This window comes from Macrobrachium rosenbergii, chromosome 17 (genome assembly GCF_040412425.1).
Source record: "Macrobrachium rosenbergii isolate ZJJX-2024 chromosome 17, ASM4041242v1, whole genome shotgun sequence".
NCBI classification, from domain to species: Eukaryota; Metazoa; Arthropoda; class Malacostraca; order Decapoda; family Palaemonidae; genus Macrobrachium; species Macrobrachium rosenbergii.
The window spans coordinates 26,020,765-26,039,854 of NC_089757.1; the positions used below are offsets into that span (position 1 = coordinate 26,020,765).

Here is a 19,090-nt window from a genome sequence, read left to right on the forward strand (position 1 = left end):
ATTAACATATCTGCATGCAAAACACCCTGAATGGTTGTGTTGGAAAAGAGTGTCAAGATACGAAGATGCGAGAATTGGATGAAATTGAATATAGAATGTAGGCCAAAGGCCAAGCACTGGGACCTATAAAGTCATTCAGCGCTGAAATGGAAATTGACAGTAAAATGTTTGAAAGGTGTAACAGGAGGAAAGCCTCGCAGTTGCGCTATGAATGAATTGTTAGGAGAGGGTGGAAAGTAAGATGGAAGAAAGAGAATATGAAAGGAGGTACAGTTAAAGAAACGAAAGGGGTTGCAGCTAGTGGCCGAAGGCACGCTGCAAAGAACCTTAAGTAATGCCTACAGCGCACCGCACGAGGTGCACTGACGGCACTACTCCCCTACGGGGAGATGTTGCAAGAGATCATGGCATGATAAGCATTGGTTAAACTCAGGTTTTCAAAGGTGTTTAGACAGGAAAAGTCATGGAATGACGATCGAAGCAGGTTGTAAATAAAAAGTGTTTACTACTGTATATTCATTCGGAGCATTTCCCAGTATAGCTTCACCAGAGAAACGGTTCCTGGCATTTTCTCAGCTCGAAAATTGACCTTATAATTTTTCCTAGGTAAAAAATATCAAGCTGATAATGTTTATTGACTGAAGAAAATATTTTACATATTTACCACGATGGTAAATCAGATATCTGTAAAATTTCAAAACTAAAGCAGTTCTAGACATGAATAAGAATAGAGAAGAAACGTAGACGCTGTCAGGTGCTGAAAACTTTCCCTAACCGTTCCATAAAAAACAAGTAAAAATTGCGCCGAAGTTTCTTCGGCGCAGTAGAGTATTCTGTACATCGTATTACCACTGAAAATAGATCTGTCTTTCGGTGGTTTCGGTACAAGGCTGCATGAGCCGCGGTCCATGAAACTTTAACCACGACCTGGTGATGGCCTGTCCTATATCGTTGCCAGACGCACGATTATGGCTAACTTTAACCTTAAATAAAATAAAAACTACTGAGACTAGAGAGCTGCAATTTGGTATGTTGGATGATTAGAGGGAGGATGATCAACATACCAATCTGCAGCTCTCAAGCCTCAGTACCTTTTAAGATCTGAGGGCGGACAGAAAAAAGTGCGGATAGAAAAAGTGCGGACGGACAGACAAAGCCGGCCGGCTCAGTAGTTTTCTTTTACAGAAAACTAAAAATGACCCTGGGGGATCTTGGAATCGTTCTGTAAATCAAACAGATCCTTGGAAAGGCCCGCGAAAAATAAAATAAAAAATGCGTTATTCTGATGTATCAGATCTCGTTTTGTTTGTACAAATGAAACAAATCGTGACTCGGATATTCCAGCTCGTGGCTGTTTAGATGGAACTTGCCTTGATATGGTTTTGCAGATAAAAATAAAATCTGACGTAGGTGCAGGTATCACACCGAGCTTTGTAAGGCTTCCCATTTAAACCAGATTCTCGCAGTTACTCGGTCACGTGTATTCAAAAAAAAGGACTTGGTAACATGTCATGATGATACGAAGTTACTGGAAAATTACTTAGATCATTATAATAATAAGAGAGAAAGATAATAATAATAATAATAATAATAATAATAATAATAATAATAATAATAATAATAATAAAAGAGAGAGATGATAATAATAATAATAATAATAATAATAATAATAATAATAATAATAATAATAATAATAATAATAATGAGAGAGAGAGAATAATAACAATAATAGTGAGAGAGAGAGAGAGAGAGAGAATAATAATAATAATAATAATGAGAGAGAGACAGACAGACAGACAGACAGAGAGAGAGAAGGGGGAATTAAACAATAAAATAGTCCAACTCAGAATTGAGGGGAAATTGATCCCATACGGAGATAGCATCAAGGGTCACTAGATCAGCAACTAGAACAACAACAACAACAACAAAACAACTACAACAGCAGCAAAACAACAACAAGACTAGGAAGGGAAAGGGAGTCCATCCAACCATGGCTATGGTCATGAAAGCCGGGAATGGGCATTCGCAATGATTGATTACTCTATTAATGAGTTTGGCTGCGTTATTTAGAGTTCAATTGCCAATATACCGTAATTACATCTTTCATTAGAAAGCTGATGCTCGTCATATAGGTATAATAATTCATCAGCTTAATTTTTACAGGTTAATCAAGGCATCACTGTACACTGTTACACATTGTATCTTCATATATTTCTCTCTCTCTCTCTCTCTCTCTCTCTCTCTCTCTATATATATATATATATATATATATATATATATATATATATATATATATATATATATATATATATATATATATTACAGTATATACATAGATATACTATATATATATATATATATATATATATATATATATATATATAGATGATCTTATATGTGTATGTGTGTGTTTCACATACACTGAAATGTACTCGGCAATTTCAACCAAACTTGGTATACATATGACTTACTATCTCGAAAAGAACACTGTGGAGCTAAGACTTCACATGGAAAGGGGCTGTCATGTAAAAATAACCGAAAATGACAGTGTCTAGTCTATAGTTTTCAAGGTTGCTGAGATGAATAATGACACTCCCAATGCCATTTAAGTCCAAGTTCAGTTCTGATAGGAAGTTTGGGTGAGAAGGGTGGGAAGGGAATGACATGTAAAAATAACCATAAATGACAGATATTATTATCTAATCCATAGTTTTTGAGCTTGCTGAGATGAATAGTGACATTCCCGATGGCCTTTAAGTCCAAGTTCAGCCCCGATAGGAAGTGGGGGTGGGAAGGGGTGATATAAAAATAACCGAAAACGACAGATATTAATGTCTAATCCATAGTTTTCAAGGTCGCTGAGATAAATAGTGACATTCCCAATGCCCTTTAAGTCCAAGTTCAGCCCCGATAGGAAGTGGGGGTGAGGAGGGGTGGGAAGGGGTGACATAAAAATAACCGTAAACGACAGATATTAGTGTCTAATCCGTAGTTTTAGAGCTCGCTGAGATGAATAGTGACACTCCCAGTGCCCTTTCCCTAAGTCCAAGTTCAGCACTAATAGGAAGTGGTGGTGAGGAGGGGTGAAATATAAAATGTAAAAAATGCTGGGCAATGTAACTGAAGCAACTATCTTAACAGGAAAGGGAGAGATGAGAGGGAGAGGAAGTGAGAGAGAGTTTATCAGTTGTAATTCAGAGTTTTTCCGGGCAGCACCTGGTCAATTAGCTAGTATATATATATATATATATATATATATATATATATATATATATATATATATATATATATATATATCCTCCGGGTTCTCAGCGAGTATTTCTGGAATAAGATTAATAGCTTCATGCATTGCTCCTTGTATGTCTGAGAGTTGTTGACAAAATATTTTACCAAGCTGTTTGTGAATATTCTCTCTCTCTCTCTCTCTCTCTCTCTCTCTCTCTCTCTCTCTAACTCCATATATATATATATATATATATATATATATATATATATATATATATATATATACATATATATTTATGAGATTTCTTAACTGAAGGAAATCACACAACTTGGATCATGCTGACCGGCACTTCATGTAACTAAATACGACCGCACGAAGTGCAACAGTAATTGCTTTGGACTCCAGACCCATGTCCAGACGAGACTAGAACAGGAACTGAATGCTTTCATTTTCCCTAATCGCGCCTCAAGCCCTCTGAATACACCGGGAGGATTAGCCTTGACACTGGGGGTTGCCTTTCGAGCCAATTAGGACTCAGCCGCTTGATAACGCTATTCGATGGCTATATACCGAGTGATTTGTTGTTGCTTTAAGTTTAGGCTGGCCTTCCGCCAGCCCAGCACGGGAACTTGCTGTTGGGCAGTCCGTAACTGAAAAGATACCTGTGGAGTGTGGAATAGAAATTAGGCAGAAATAACAATAAGGATAACTAAGAGTAGTAACATTTTGAAATGGATTGTTGCTTATTCAGTACTTTATAAGGACCGTTAGAAAAGGAGAAACAGTTACAAACTCCAGTAAACTAGTTGGTTCTTGCCAGTTGCAGAGAAGCAGTATATATATAGCGGCAGCCTCAGCAAGTCTCAATAAGTGCAAAGGTCTGAGAAGGAAGGGGCAAAATTTTAGTTGGCGAAAAAAGAAATAAACATAACTTCCTACATAGTACAAGTAGGGGATTGAGCTGTATAACAGATATTACTTTTTTAATGTGTTATGAGAAGACAGATTGATGGATATAGTGTGCATATACATAGACATTATATATATATATATATATATATATATATATATATATATATATATATATATATATATATATATATATATATATAAACCCTACATGCATACTTATGCGGCTTTACGAGAAAGTTATTTAAATTTCGTATTTGCTTTTCTCTTGTATCGTTTGATCTTAGCAAAAATTGCCAACTAAATAGCAAGGGGAAGGGGAGAAACATTAGCAGTTTTCTACTCCATTTAGAATGTTTTAAATCCAACCAATCATTTACATCTGAGTTTCCATTAAATGACCGGCATCGTTAAGTAAAAGGTATATATGTCGAGAGATCAAAACAGAAAGAGAATATTCAACTTTTCACTAAGCTTAGCTCATATGTTTTTCAAGCTGCAATTTAATTGATGATATGCGTAGTTAACGTAAGCATCCAACTTGTATATTTAAAGAGAAATCTCTATAATTAAACAAGAAAAAAGCTGTGAGCTGATCTGTAACATCAATATGGAAGTAATGCAATTTTTTTTTTCACTCCCCGAGGCGCGAAATGAACATTACCTGCTAGCCTTAACAAAGACCTAAAGAGGTTTAGTGCTTGGTGTGTGTATGCGGCTGAACTTCGCTGAGTATAAAAACAAGTCTTTCTTGAACGGCTAAGCTTTTATACTGTATTCTACTCATCATGCACGTTTCGCTGCTATCACCTTTCTTCTTCATTACATATGTAGGAAAGCAAACTTTGGTGGGACTTGAACACTTTGTAAGATAGATTTTTTCATATAAAAGAAAATAACTTTTCGACTAGGCTACAAAATGAATTAAGAAGATTGGTGGGAATCAGTACACAGTTTGTCTACAGTAGCTTTAACACGGAATAGGCTGGATGTTTTAGGACTAGGTTGTTTCTTTGCAGTTACACCAAAGAAACGAGACAGTTGGATGGTTACAGATGTGGTAAAGATATTCTTCCATCCTGTCATGATGTTAGTTATTAGTCAATTACCATCACCAGATGGGCTCTCTGTACGAAGAATCAGTGAAACAGTGTTCGGAGCGAGGATAACATTAGCCTGTAGGTCCATGAACTTTTAGTTTCCTTGAAGAAAGTTCGCAATATTTTCTGTATATAACAAATGCTTACATAGGAGGAAAACTTGTCATCATTGATTGGAGCTCCTGTGACGTGGAATGGAAAAAAAGTGACGCAAATGCTTATTCCAACTCCGCGAAGAAAACCTCTCTCTTGAATGCAGGCCAATTTCGGCCGTAAACATACCAGATATCACGATTTCGACAATGATAGAGTTCGTATGCCCCTTTAGGAAGTTTTTCAAAAGCATATGACCCGCAGTGCTCGTATTGACAAGCTAAATTTCTTCAAATCAGATCAAATCAAAAGCACATGACGTGAATAATCTGGATTTTGTGAACAAAGTGAGAAGCTTGACAAACCACTATGTGAAAATTATTAGCTGAGACGTTGTATCTTTTTCATTGACCTTCACTGGAATTGGAATTGGAATAAAAGATTTAGGCCAAAGGCCAAGCACTGGGACCTATGAAGTCATTCAGCGCTGAAAGGAAAATTGAGAATAAAGGAGGTTGTAAAGGTGTAACAGGAGGAAAACCTCACAGTTGAACAATGAAACAATTGTTAGGAGAGGGTGGAAAATAACATAGAAGAAAGAGAATATAAACAGAGGTATAGTAAAAGGAGTGAAAGGCGTTGCAACTAGGGCCGAAGGGACGCTACAAAGATCCTTAAGTAATGCCTACAGTGCGCCGCTTGAGGTGCACTAATGGCACTATCCCCCTGCGGGGCACTTCGAGTGAAGGTAGTTGCCTCAACCCGGAAATATAATTATAGATTTAGTCAGGTTGTGGTGAAAAGAATGCTTTCATTATGAAAGTGAATGTTACTCAGGATTTTGAATTTGCTTCTCTCCTAAGTTTCACTGCGAAAAAGAAAGGAACGGGTAATTTCATCCTTTTATATTTTGCCGTTTATGTATTCACTTTTTTCATATCGTGATGACAAAGTCAGATTTTGTTTTTATTGATAAATATAATTCATATTTATTTTTTTTTTATTTTGGTTTATTCTAGTTGGCCATCGAGAATGCTTGCCCTAAAGAACGAAAGCTTTTTATTTTTATTTCCTCCGATGTAGGAATTCATTTGATCATCGACGTAAATAAGTTCATCCATTTTTAAAAGAAAATAAAGATACAGTTAATGATCTAAAGCAGTTGGGGTCAATAATGTTTACAAGTATCCAAACACTTTAAATGGCCAGATAAACTCTATTGCCGGGGTATATTATACTGCCCCGTGTGTAGCTTGTCAACTACTATTAGCAAATCATGAAGATGTTTTCAACAAAGATAAGTAGAACATAAATTTAGAATACAAAAGAAGCTGTTAAGGAATGGGGATGAATATAATGCATTATTTGTATTTCTGTCTGAAGAGAATTATATAATTGGCTGGTAAAGTACAAAAGCAATTCTTAAAGTTAAGGAAAAGAAAAATGACTGGATTTGTTGTTGGAAACTCAGTCAAAAATGTGAATTTATCATTGATAGCTTTTACAGATTCGATGGTCTAACTTCGAGGTCTGTCAGCGAGGCCGCAAATCTTAGGAGAACAACAAAGTATTAGGTTATCAGAGGGGAACCGGAGGGATACTGAAACTTACAGATTTTTAATAAAGCTATTTTTATAAAAACGGGATATTCTTCTGTTCTTCATTATTTGAAGTGTTTAGCAGTGCTTAATACTCCGATCGCAGTCTCTTTATTTTCGCAACACTTTAGTAAAATTAAGTCTAGGTATACTTAGCAAGATTTCCCGTATCTTCAGAAATTATGAGTGCTGAACACATTTCACATATCCATTAGTAATACTGTATTGGTAATACTGTTCGTTTGTATGGATGTCATCTGTATTGTTAAACCTGTATCTTGACGATGAAACTGTTCAATGTGGGGTTTTCCTTTTCTCAAAGGAAAAAAAAATAGGAATTGATTTAAACTGTTTCTTGGAGATTCGCTCTATTGCCATGATTCACAAGCTGTATTTAAGGGTGTCGTGCATTTGGAACTTCAAAAGTTCAAGCGAAGATGCAGTGCATTACTGCCTTAATACTATTCTCCTTGCATTTTAATACATTTTTATTTATTTATTAATTATTTTTTTCTTTTTTAATAAGTGAGATTTTTTTTTCATTTACCTCCTCTTACTGCTTCCTAATGAACACCATATTCTTTGGAAGCTTGAATTTCAGGTCAGTGGCCCCTGTGGGCTTGTTCCATGTAATAGGGTTCGTCTTCTGAATAATAATAATAATAATAATAATAATAATAATAATAATAATAATAATAATAATAATAATAATAATAATAATAATAATAATAATTAAATTTAAAACTTCCCTTGGATCATAGCTCCTATGCATCGTGATGCTGGCGTCTGTAACCCCGTGACTAAGACACCTGTCTATATGCCGGTGACTCGGCAAGTATTAAAGCTCCAGAGACCTATGTGCTACTCATCTTGCCTAGCGCCAGATTACTCTGTTGAGATGCCCCGTGTTCCATTACCAAAAGCCAGACTGTCTCGTTCTTTGCACTGTGGAACTGCTGCTGTGAACAGTCTTCCTGATATTGTAATGAATAGTGTGATACCAAGTTTAAGATAGGTCGCTTTGCTTTCTTACAGCACCGTGGCCTTAAGTCTTCTTGTATTTATTTTACTTATTTTTATATGCTGCTCATCTATTTGTTCTATTTTATTTTTTAATTCATGCGCTGATTTTATTTATATTATGTATTTCGCTTTTGCTCGATTTCAACTTATATACTATAAGTCCTGCTTCACTTTTCTGCTCCTGTGAGCATTTGGTATTGTCTAAACTTGTTAGGCTTTCCTTATGAGAAGTATACGCTCAGAATAAGAGTAATAATAATAATCTTATTGTGAATTCGCTCGTTCACTCTGCTTTATATTCTGAAATAGTGTTCACTTGGATTCACAAAACAGAATTATCAATTCTAAGCTTGTAGCAGGAGCAATACTTTCAAACGCATTAATTATATGAATATATATATATATATATATATATATATATATATATATATATATATATATATATATATATATATAGATAGATAGATAGATAGATAGATAGATAGATAGATAGATATAGATATGTATATATAGATAGGTAGATATATATATATATATACATATATACATATATATATATATATAACCATATATACTATTATAATATATATATACATCTATATATATATATATATATATATATAGATAGATAGATAGATAGATAGATATATATCCATATCTATAGGTAGATAGATATATATATATACATATCTATATATATATATATATATATATATATATATATATATATATATATATATATATATATATACAGTAGAAATCTATATATATATATATATATATATATACAGTCTATATATTATATATGTCATATATAAATATATATATAAATATATATATATATATATATATATATATATATACATTATATATATCTTATGTATGGATTTATGAATGGTGCGACAAAAGTGAAAGGGCAGCTTGTGTGCAGATATGGGAAAGACAAGTAATGATTGTGTCTAGGGTCGCTGAAAGATTCAGAGCTGCGGGAGTGGTAGCACTTGTAGTGTCATGAAGAATCTGACGATGGTTGAAAGAATACACATGTGTTCATTCAATGATTGTCTGAGTGAAAGTGACTTTGCTAGGAAAATAAGTCGTAATAGTGTGAGTATAATGAAAAAAAAAAAAGAGAAGCAAAACTTCTCTGGAGAGTCTGAATTTGTGTCTGACTTTATTAGGAGCACATGAAAGGGTAGCTGTGCATTTCCTGACTGCTCTTTGAGTAAAAGCCCATGCTGGCATAACGCCAGCTTTAATCATAACAACGCCAGCTGTGTGAGTTGATTGGAATGGAATGCAAGATGCAGAGAAAGAGATGCTTTGGTAGGTATGGATTATCTGGCGCAAATGAGAGTGGCCAAGAGAATATTCACAAGTACACTTGAGAGAAAAGATTTTGCTAGATTGTGTTAATACAGAGTATATTGAAGAGAAGGTTGATGGATCCGGAGGTATATCTGATCGTTATCTGATGCAAGTTGGAGAGAGGTGACAATGTGGCTGTAAATGTCAGTATGAGTTTGATAAGAAGTAAGTGACCATGGCATATAAAAAAGAAAATGAATGAACTATGGGCTTGGGTTAAAGATATGGAGGTGGAAGAAGTACTGTAGATGAAGAGATTGTAAAAATTCATACTGGGTCCATAGGGACAGCAGGGCAGGTTTGTCGGTATGGGAGGCTAGGATGAGAGAATGAAAACAGTGGTGAAATAAATAAATGAAAAGCTTATTGCAGGTAAAGAGAAAATTATTTGAGGTACAGTGGTATGAAAGAATAGATCTTGTCCAGGTTTGTAAAATGTTTCAGGATGAAGAATGGGTGAGACGAATGAAACATCGTAGAGATATCTGCATGAAGTATGGGGACGCAATGTTACTCAGCATACCAGGGAATCTTCATAGTAGGATTTTGATTGAGAAAGTGAAGCAGATGACTGAAGGACATAGGTAGGAAGAGCAGTGTGGGTTTGAACATTGAAGGGGGATTTACTTTGTGTTTATTATAAAACAATTATGTAAGAATTATGAAAGTAAAGGTAAGAAATTAAAATGACATGCATGGACCTGGAAACATTTATTGATATAATAAATAGACAGAGACCACTCCATCCCCTTTTAGTACCACTAAACAATTTGATTATTAAACAATTTATTTATTAAACAATTTAATTGTTTAAGCCAGATTACTGCAGTGGAATTTTATGATAATAGACTTGATTGCCTAAGTTTCCTGCTTGTATATTTTAGTTTTATTTTCTTAGTATCAAACACCTGGTTTCATTTAAAGTATTGGGGAGAAGTAACGCCAGTGTGCAGCTTATAAAAAAAAACTATGCAGAAAATGCCAGCATTTCACGGGCGCTTAAAAAACTCCTACCATTTAGGGAAGCTGGTATAATCCCACATAACGGTAATATGGTTTTGCTGTACAAAGCATTGGAGCCAGATGTTCGTGTTCCACACACCAAAGCAAACTTCGCAGATATACACAAAAGTATAGCATTTCTTTAAAATATCATCCATGAAAAGATCATTATCGCCAATTTTTTTTTTATTACTGTATACCATACGCGTATGAATTTAGCTTGAATGAAAATCACAATTTCTAACATAAAAACAGTGCCACAAATTTAAAGTTTTTCAGCAACGTCCCCTCTAAATGTAAATGTTGATCAGACTTTTATACCATTCACTTAATGGCTGAGGCCATTCTTAAGGACATTAAGAGGATATGTCGAAGAAAAACTCCTGTAAGAAAAAAAAGCACAGGATGTCCGCGGACGAACAGCTGGACTCCACTTCTGTCTACCTCCATTCCTAATAACAGACCTCTGTGTCTGGTTCAGTGAGGTAGGCTAAACATACAATCCCACTTTCACAAAATTAATTTCACAAAAATGACACACTAAGCACAAATTGATTCTATTGATGACATTTACCCCAAAATCTCAAGTTGGCTCGGTGCTCAGTGTAAGAGAATATCATAAGAGAACCTGTGCGTACTCGTTCCGAAATCTTCCTGCTTCCAGCATTCTTGGCCAGTGACCTCCCAAACACCTGGCGGTGAGACTTGACTGGGAGGATAACCTAAGACAAACTCAAGTCACTTTTAACCCTCCAGGTAGGTTTACTTAAGGAATTGGATACATTGTTCAGTATTCCCGCATGTTTTTATAGTATCTTTAAACTATTATCAGATCTACTCCCTTTCATTTGCACTGCTCATCAGGATTTCTGTGTAAATGTGATGTAATCTGAGAGCTTGGTGAACAAACCAAAGCAAAGTGTTTAGTGAGTTAAGTTATTACAAGAATGTACTTTTACCCCGTACCACAAAGTTTCATTCCCTGAATGTCAGAAGGCCAAAGGAGTAGTTTTAGATGAGGGTAAAAATTGGCTCGTGAAAAGCTTAGAATATTGCAAAACTCCAGTGGAAAGAGATAAGTAGGATTTTGATGTAGGAGCGAATGCAGAATAGGGAGAAGGGTAGGCGTGAGAAATCCGACCATGAAGACGGGTCAAACCCAGCCTTTCCAAGAATGCACGTATCAAGGCATAAACCTGACTTAGGGCACTGTACCCTGACCTGGCCAGGTGGCGTTGCTTCCCTGAACTCCCCCAAATAACACATCTAGCGCCTTAGTGGTAGTAGGTTCAAACTCCTGAGTTTTGTTATACTAATTTATCTAAAACAACAAACGAACTGCTTACCATATTCAAAGTCGTTTTTTAGCCTTCTCCAGGACGGTGTTTAGGGTTTGATCGTACTAGTGGGTATTTAGAAAAAGTCACTTTTTATGGAAAAAATAGGCCTAGTCATATGGTAAATTGACAGAAATTAACCTGGAAAGTTACCTTTCGGGTGGTCTAGCGCATTAGAGTAACTTTCAATGTATGGAGGTTTTCACCAAGAGATGAATTTACCCATTTCTACCCCTGGCTCCGTACTCTGCATATTACCTTTGATGTAAAAGTAAGCAAAAGCAAAGTAGGCCAGCTGTTGATTGAAAGGACTGTGTACAGTACTTTGTACTTCCTACAGTGCATCACTCAAGGCATACTGTGTGTAAACTGATGAAAATTAGACTAATCTGCTTATTTGCCCCTATGTATGCACCTCCATAATTCAATACCTGCTTGGTGCCTCTCACCCATTCTGGCAATTATTATCATCATTAAGGTAAAATTTAACTTAAACCATTATGGCATTCTGAAGTTGAAGATATAATTTTCCTAAGTTTTAATGTGTGTGTGTTGAACATTACTAATGTTCATTTTATTAGCAAATGAGTAGTTGTGGTGATACTTGACCCCACCTCTTATGTAATTCAGGGAACCACAATTGTAAAGAGGGTTTTTTTGTGGGGAACACAAAATGGGTGAAATACAAGGATAGATTAAACCTAAAGCATCTTAGGGGGTTAGACCCTTACCTAGGCAAGGGGGTCCTCCTCCCTGGGACCACCCAACCTGACCAAACCTAGGGGCCCCTCACCTAATCAAACTTGAGGCAGTCACTTAAAATAACAGGGTTATGACCTAACCTAACCAAGGCACCATTACCTAGCCAAGGGTACTTCAGTTCTACCTGAAGTACCCTTCCTAACCTAACTTAAGACACCATAAATTTAAAAAAATAGAGTTGCAACCTAACCTACCAACACCAAACCTAACCTAGCCTTGGGCACCAGTTCCTCATATGGCCACCACTGATATAACCTTGTTTACCAGGCCCTTACTTGCTTAGTGCATAGTGTGACTTTTAAAAACCTTCAGTGAACTGTACCTAAATGTTAGTTGGAACTTGAGCAATTATCGTGGACATGATAGCATACTTGTTTTTCACTCTACTTGTATTTTCCCTCTCTGGCAAAGTGAACGCCAGAAGCATTTAAAACATGCTTAAACATGTACCAAACTAATCTAAACCTTACCTTAATGAGAATGAGAACTTGTATTGGGTTATCATAGTGATGTTTAATACCTCCTTGTAGGTCAAGTTCATTCTTTTGCAGTTTCCCCTGCTTAAAATCCCCATTTTCTGACTTTGGTCCCCTGTAAATGTAGGATATAAGGGGTTCTGGTATCCTTAAACCTTACTTGTTCCTGAAATGAATATCAGGAATGTTGAAACAAGAAAAATACAAGGGACAAATTTTTTTTTGCACCAGATGAAGAAGTACCGTGAACTGAAGCCAGTTTTCTGAAGCAGTGCCTGACTTCAAAAATCCCACCAAATTGTTGGCACTTGAAAAGAACCAATCAGCTTTCAGCATTGTTGACATACCTACATTTCTCATTAAAAACAGCAAAAGACAGTCCAGATGCAGTAGCTGTCCTTAACAACATTGCACTGGGACAAACAGAATCTGTTCGGGAACCCCACTCCTGTGTCTGTGTTAACATAGACAAACAGCTCAGAAAAAATCCAAGTAGGTAACAACATTCATTGGTAACTATCTCGATAACAGTGAATTTGCCATAGATTTGAGGATGAGTTTTTGTACGAATCGTGTTAGGAAGACTTGAAATCATGGAAAAAAAACTCCGTTGAATAATGGTTTAAAGTATAACACCATCATTATTGTTGTTAGGGAGGAGACCTTTTCTGAGGGCAGGAATGTTGAACATAATTGCTGTTGTATGGCATTTTATTTGTGTAGTTTCTTTGTGCATTTTGTAAACTTATTGTCATCAGTGTGTAGCTGGTATATTAGGCTTCCTAAGGTCAGGTAAAATAAATTATGATACATGTTAAACACATGTATATAGCAGGTGGATGGTGTACAGTTTGCAGGTTGACTAATGTGCTGAATTTTGATTGCATATGGGTTGATGCTGCTGCATCCAGTCTCAGAGGCATTGCAATCTTCTTGGCCTATTTGATGGTGTTGGCTAGGGTACCTCGTACTAGTGTGAATGGTGTGATAGTCTGCTCAGTTGAGTGTTCCTCTCTCTCTCTCTCTCTCTCTCTCTCTCTCTCTCTCTCTCTCTCTCTCTCTCTCTCTCCTTCTGTGTTGTGCACCAGCTGATTTTTTATATTTCTCCTTATAATAGTGGGGAGAAATTTATTTCAACTATGTTCCTTTTTTTTTTCCCAGAATATGTAGTGCCTCAAGAAAGTGCAGGTGTTGGAGAGGGTTATATGACCTTTCGGACAGTTTGTCAGAAAACCTGTTGCTCAAATGCAGTGCCTACGCCAACATCTTTATTTCATTACCCTAAGCACTGTATGTTATCATAGGCATTGTCATCATCATCATCATTGTGATGGCTGGAGCACCATACTATTTAGGAGGAAGCAACTAGTGAGTACCCAGAGTTTTCTTTATTTTTAGTTTCTCAATCTATATCATTTCCATTTCACTAGTAGGATAGGACAGAGAGAGAGAGAGAGAGAGAGAGAGAGAGAGAGAGAGAGAGAGAGAGAGAGAGAGAGAGAGAGAGCAGCTGTCTCTCTCTCATTTGTTATCTCTAGCTGTATGATGGAAAACTATAAAATCAATAATACTAGATCATTGTTTCCAGTCCAGACTAATGCACATTTAGTGCTATGCGCTGTACAAAAAATACGTAATCATAAATTCTTCATTTAAGTTTAGTTTTTAAAAATTTTTCTTTTTATACTATATAAGAAAGTTGTAACCATGATTTTTTCCATTATTTTTTTTTTCACCAAGTACAGTAGAACCATTAATGGTTATTATAACAGGTATTAGTGTTTACATGGGCATATTTAGGTTGTTTGTATGATCAGCATGTGTATGATACTTAGTTACATATGGTAGTTGAAAAGTTTGACCTTGACATTTTCAGATTACCATAGCAATAAAATTTATCCAAAGAGTAACAAATCCAGCATTTTATGTGCCATTTCCTGCTAGTTTTAATATACTAGCCTCATTGCCCATTAACATGGGAAACATACTGTTAACTATGGTATATAAAAATGTATAGTCTGAAAGGAACAGATTAAATACTCGTTATCAGACAAAATAGGTTTATTATGTAATCCAATGACAGAGAAAAATTTATACATATAACTTACGACAAAAATTCACAAATTTTAAAAGCAATTTATGCTTCTAGGCTCAAACCAGGACCTTTTATGTAGGGTTATCCTCAGCACAAGCTGGAATAGTTGTTGAAACTCGGTAAAAAGATAATTAAATGGAGGTGGATGAGTGACTAGGGAGAAAACCCACACCTTTTGGCATCAGGGACTACATAGGGTGGTTGAGGTGGTATTATAATAAAAGGCTCTGGTTTTGTAAGCCTAGGAAAAACACAAGTTTCTTTCAAAACTTGTAATTTGTTCCTACAGGAATACAAAACACTGCCTTTTAAATAAGAAGCTCCTAAAGTGGGAGGATAGTCTCTCAACTGACAGGCAATACAATATGGCATAGGATGCAAGATTGATAGGGCCCTGAACCAGAGTAAGATGTGTCGTTCTATGAAAACTGGAGAACTAATTTTTGCCCTGAGATAGGGTAGCATAGGTCAGAAATCAGCTAGTATCTGGGTTCAACTTAAATTTTGAACTTAAATTGATGGGTTCAGATGATAGCTTTACCAACCCAAGGTGGCGAGCAAGTCTGTGATCTGCCGCAAAGTAGCTCACTGGGGAGCAATCCTACCCACAAAACCAATCAGAGAAGATGGTTTACTCCTTAGTGCACAGTAATTGAGGTTACCTCAAATTGTGTGACTAATTGGAGAGTGGGCCAAAGGAGAATCTTTGGCCACCTCAAATATCAAATCCAGCAAGGAACTGTCAGGGTTATCCAAGACATGTTATGACAACACTTGCCAAATCATACCGACATTTGGAAAGGCAAAGATATCCAGGTGTCCCAAGGGCTGGTGAAAGGAATTTTCCAAGGCAGCCTTGGGCCAGGAATGGAAGAACAGAACACTGGGAGCTTCCTGTATGACTGTGTGGTGAATAGGGTGATAGCTAGTTCCCCATAGTACAAAAAGCCTTTGACCACAGAAGTGGGACCAGTCTGTCCTAACTGACTGCACCTGATAGATCAACTGGTCTGCCAAAACATTCCTTGCTGGAATATCCATGGCAGAACCCTCCATAGCATAGCAAACCCACTAATGCCTGTGCATTGCTAACCTTTTGTCACTCAATGGAGTGACCACCACACAGTCTTAGTATGTTGCAGCTATCCTTAATGCAAATAATTCCAAAGGTGTTGATGTACCATTGAAGGTCACTCTCTGTCTACACAATTAACACAGAGATTTGAGGCTCACCCCTAGTAGACTTATCTGAAATGAAGAGCATCACTAAGAGTGGAGAGTTGAGAGGAACTTCCACTTGGCAAGTTCCTCCCCTCGCTCTTGGCTGAAGGGCAGGATTAGCCAACCTATGGTGCTTCAATTACCACAAAAGTGAGCATTGGTGAAGGTGCCTGTGCCTGATATGCAACAGTATCCCCAAGGATGACAAGTAACAAGGATGAGCTGCCAAATCTGAGCTGGTTGTTCCTGTTACAACAGGAAAGGCACTGTTGCCTGCATGAGCTTCTGAAGAAAGAGCCTGAACAAAAACTTGTTTCTGCCATGTCTGTCAATACACCCAACCCTCATTTGCCAGCAGCACAAGATCCAACTTCCAGTCATGACCCCAGGTTGTTTATATATATATATATATATATATAAAAAAAAAAAGTAAGCAGGTTGTTTATTCAAAAACAAATCTCTCTCTTTTGACACCAGCCAGTCATCAAAATAATGATGTATCTCATGGGAGCGGACCCAAGCTGACATGAAGGTCAGTACTACAATAAATACCCTGTGGGGCTGTCACCAGTCCAAAGCACAGTCCTTTGAACTGATGCAGTTCCTTTGACGACATAATGGAGGTACTTCCTGGAGGACTGATGGGTGGGAATCTGAAAATCCTTACCTGAATCAAGTCTCCACTACAGTGACCAGCTAGCACACTCCTCACAGGGCCTACCAATGCAGAATGTAACTGGTTACACTAACACCAAGAATACAAAGCAACAAAACTGACATTCTTCACACCTGTCATTATTCTCCTTTTTTTGTTTAAATCCATATCAAACAAAAAGTACAGATTCCATACTTACAATGAAAAAGATGAATGAAGTTTCAACTTTATGGTTAGTCAGAGCGCACTAGTCATCTTAACCCAAACATTGCCAATCAAAAAGTGTTAGATTTTGGCAGGTGAAGGGGGGGTTTCGGGGTTCCCACTCACCAGCCTACTTCCCTTTAACTACATTGTTATCAAGTTTCAACAACCACTCCAGCTGACACTAAGGAATACTCTTACATAAAAGGCAATGGTTTGTATTCCCTAGGAACAAGTGATTATTTTACAAATGCCTCTAAAAATTGGAGAGTAAATAATTTGTGGAAGATCAAAAACAATAGGAAAATCATCTCAATAAAAATATGAAAACTCTTTTTGCTGAAATTTACACATACTCCGTTACTGGAAAAATATTACAGCATACAACACTTAGATACAAAAGGCATACAATATTTGGGTACAAAAACAATAAAATTATAAGAAAACTAGGGTTAAGAAAACAAGTGATCACAGAGTAAATAAATATACACAATAAGGTACTCTTTACAAATCTTAAACTTAAAGCTTACCAAGCATAAACAATTGATATCTTTTGTGCTGTAAATACAACCCTCCTCATTTTACTCCCGCTAATTTCCCTTTAGAGGCACATATTTGCCAAGAGCTTAATGCCGAATTAGAGATGAAAGATGAGAACCATCTGGGTCTCCTGGCAGCAGGGGGAGGCTCATTCTTTCACCAGCGTTCCCTTATTCACAGCCTCGGTAACGTGGAGTGAGTTGCCTAATATGACCAATAAATTGATAGGCTGGGTGGAGGGTAATCCCTCCAAAAATATAATCTTAAATTTTATATGTCAACAATAGCCAATAACTTGTGCTGAACAAGTTTTCAAGTTTCTCATACTTCGGCTTTGCCAGAGGCATTTCATGGAACTAAAACTGCATATGTAGTAGTCTACCTTCTCCAGCTGGTGCTGCCTTACTGAAATATTCTAAGAGGAGGATTATTCTAGTCCCCTGTACATATACCAAAATCTTTTGCCAAATTTAGTCCAGCTTCCCTTTCTTAGTCCTACAGTACAGGCTATTCAAGCACTTCTGTGGAGGTAGACTTTAGCAAAACCCTATCATCCTGGTCATTGGTCAGTATTTCAAAAATAACAATAGACTTATCCTTACCCTTGATGAAATTCAATTTCTTAATTGAATCCGGATTACATTTCCACATAACAGGTACTGGAATCAGAATCTGGTTCTTGCCTAGTGCATATTTTTTAATCTGGATAAGACTTCTGCTCTTTGGAAATGCAACAAGCACTGCAGCTTTCATCCCACTGATGAATCCATACCAATAAATATTATATACCAGTGCATCTACTGTCACTTCAATTAAGAATCTTTTACCATAGGTGTCCAGCTTCGCCACCCATCCATTGTTTTTTCTCTGGATTGTTTGCTAGCTATGGCCATGCTTAGCAAACTTGAAACCAAAAAGGGGTTGAGCAGTACACTAGTTCCTTGTAAGGGTTGGGCTCTATGTTACCCTGTCTTCTAGAATAGTATGTGTGAATGGAATATCAGTGCATGCTTCTACTTTAATCCATTTTTCCGTATCATTATGTGAATGCTTTTACTTATATTCATTTTTTCACATTACATGTCATTTTTTCATGTTACATGTAAACTGCTGAATTGCTCCAGCTTAATATAATCCTGAAAGCTGTGATTCTCATGGCTTTAACTAAAGCTTAACATACATATCAGGAAAACATTAGTAACTTGTAAATCTTCCAGATTCTCTCCTTATAATCAGACCTTGATCCAGAATAGAAATTCAGCACAAAGTCGATTTTTGTTTTTTTCAGGCATTATATACATTAGGTTAAAGTAGCAAATTTATCTATTTAGACATCTCGTAAGTAGTGATTATATTTAGTTGTAAATTCATCTAAAAAATTATAAATGCATTGGAGTTACAAAAAAAATCTCTTAAATAAAATTAAAACTATTCAGAAATCTCACTGTTTTTGAGATCTTGGTTTAATGCTATCACACTAT

General features: G+C 36.4%; 1 protein-coding gene across 4 annotated transcripts in view; it reads left to right on the forward strand.

Annotated features, from left to right (window-relative positions):
- Positions 1 to 19,090, forward strand: part of LOC136847800 (uncharacterized) — a 298,449-nt gene that overhangs the window by 266,871 nt on the left and 12,488 nt on the right. For 2 of the 4 annotated variants that reach the window (XM_067119710.1, XM_067119709.1), the window contains exon 5: positions 14,056 to 14,262. In XM_067119710.1, coding sequence (XP_066975811.1) covers positions 14,056 to 14,198 — 143 coding nt within the window. In that variant the 3' untranslated portion in view covers positions 14,199 to 14,262. Of the gene's footprint in view, positions 1 to 10,942; positions 11,076 to 13,125; positions 13,387 to 14,055; positions 14,263 to 19,090 lie in introns of those variants that run through there. The other 2 variants (XR_010855848.1, XR_010855847.1) reach the window with 2 other exon arrangements.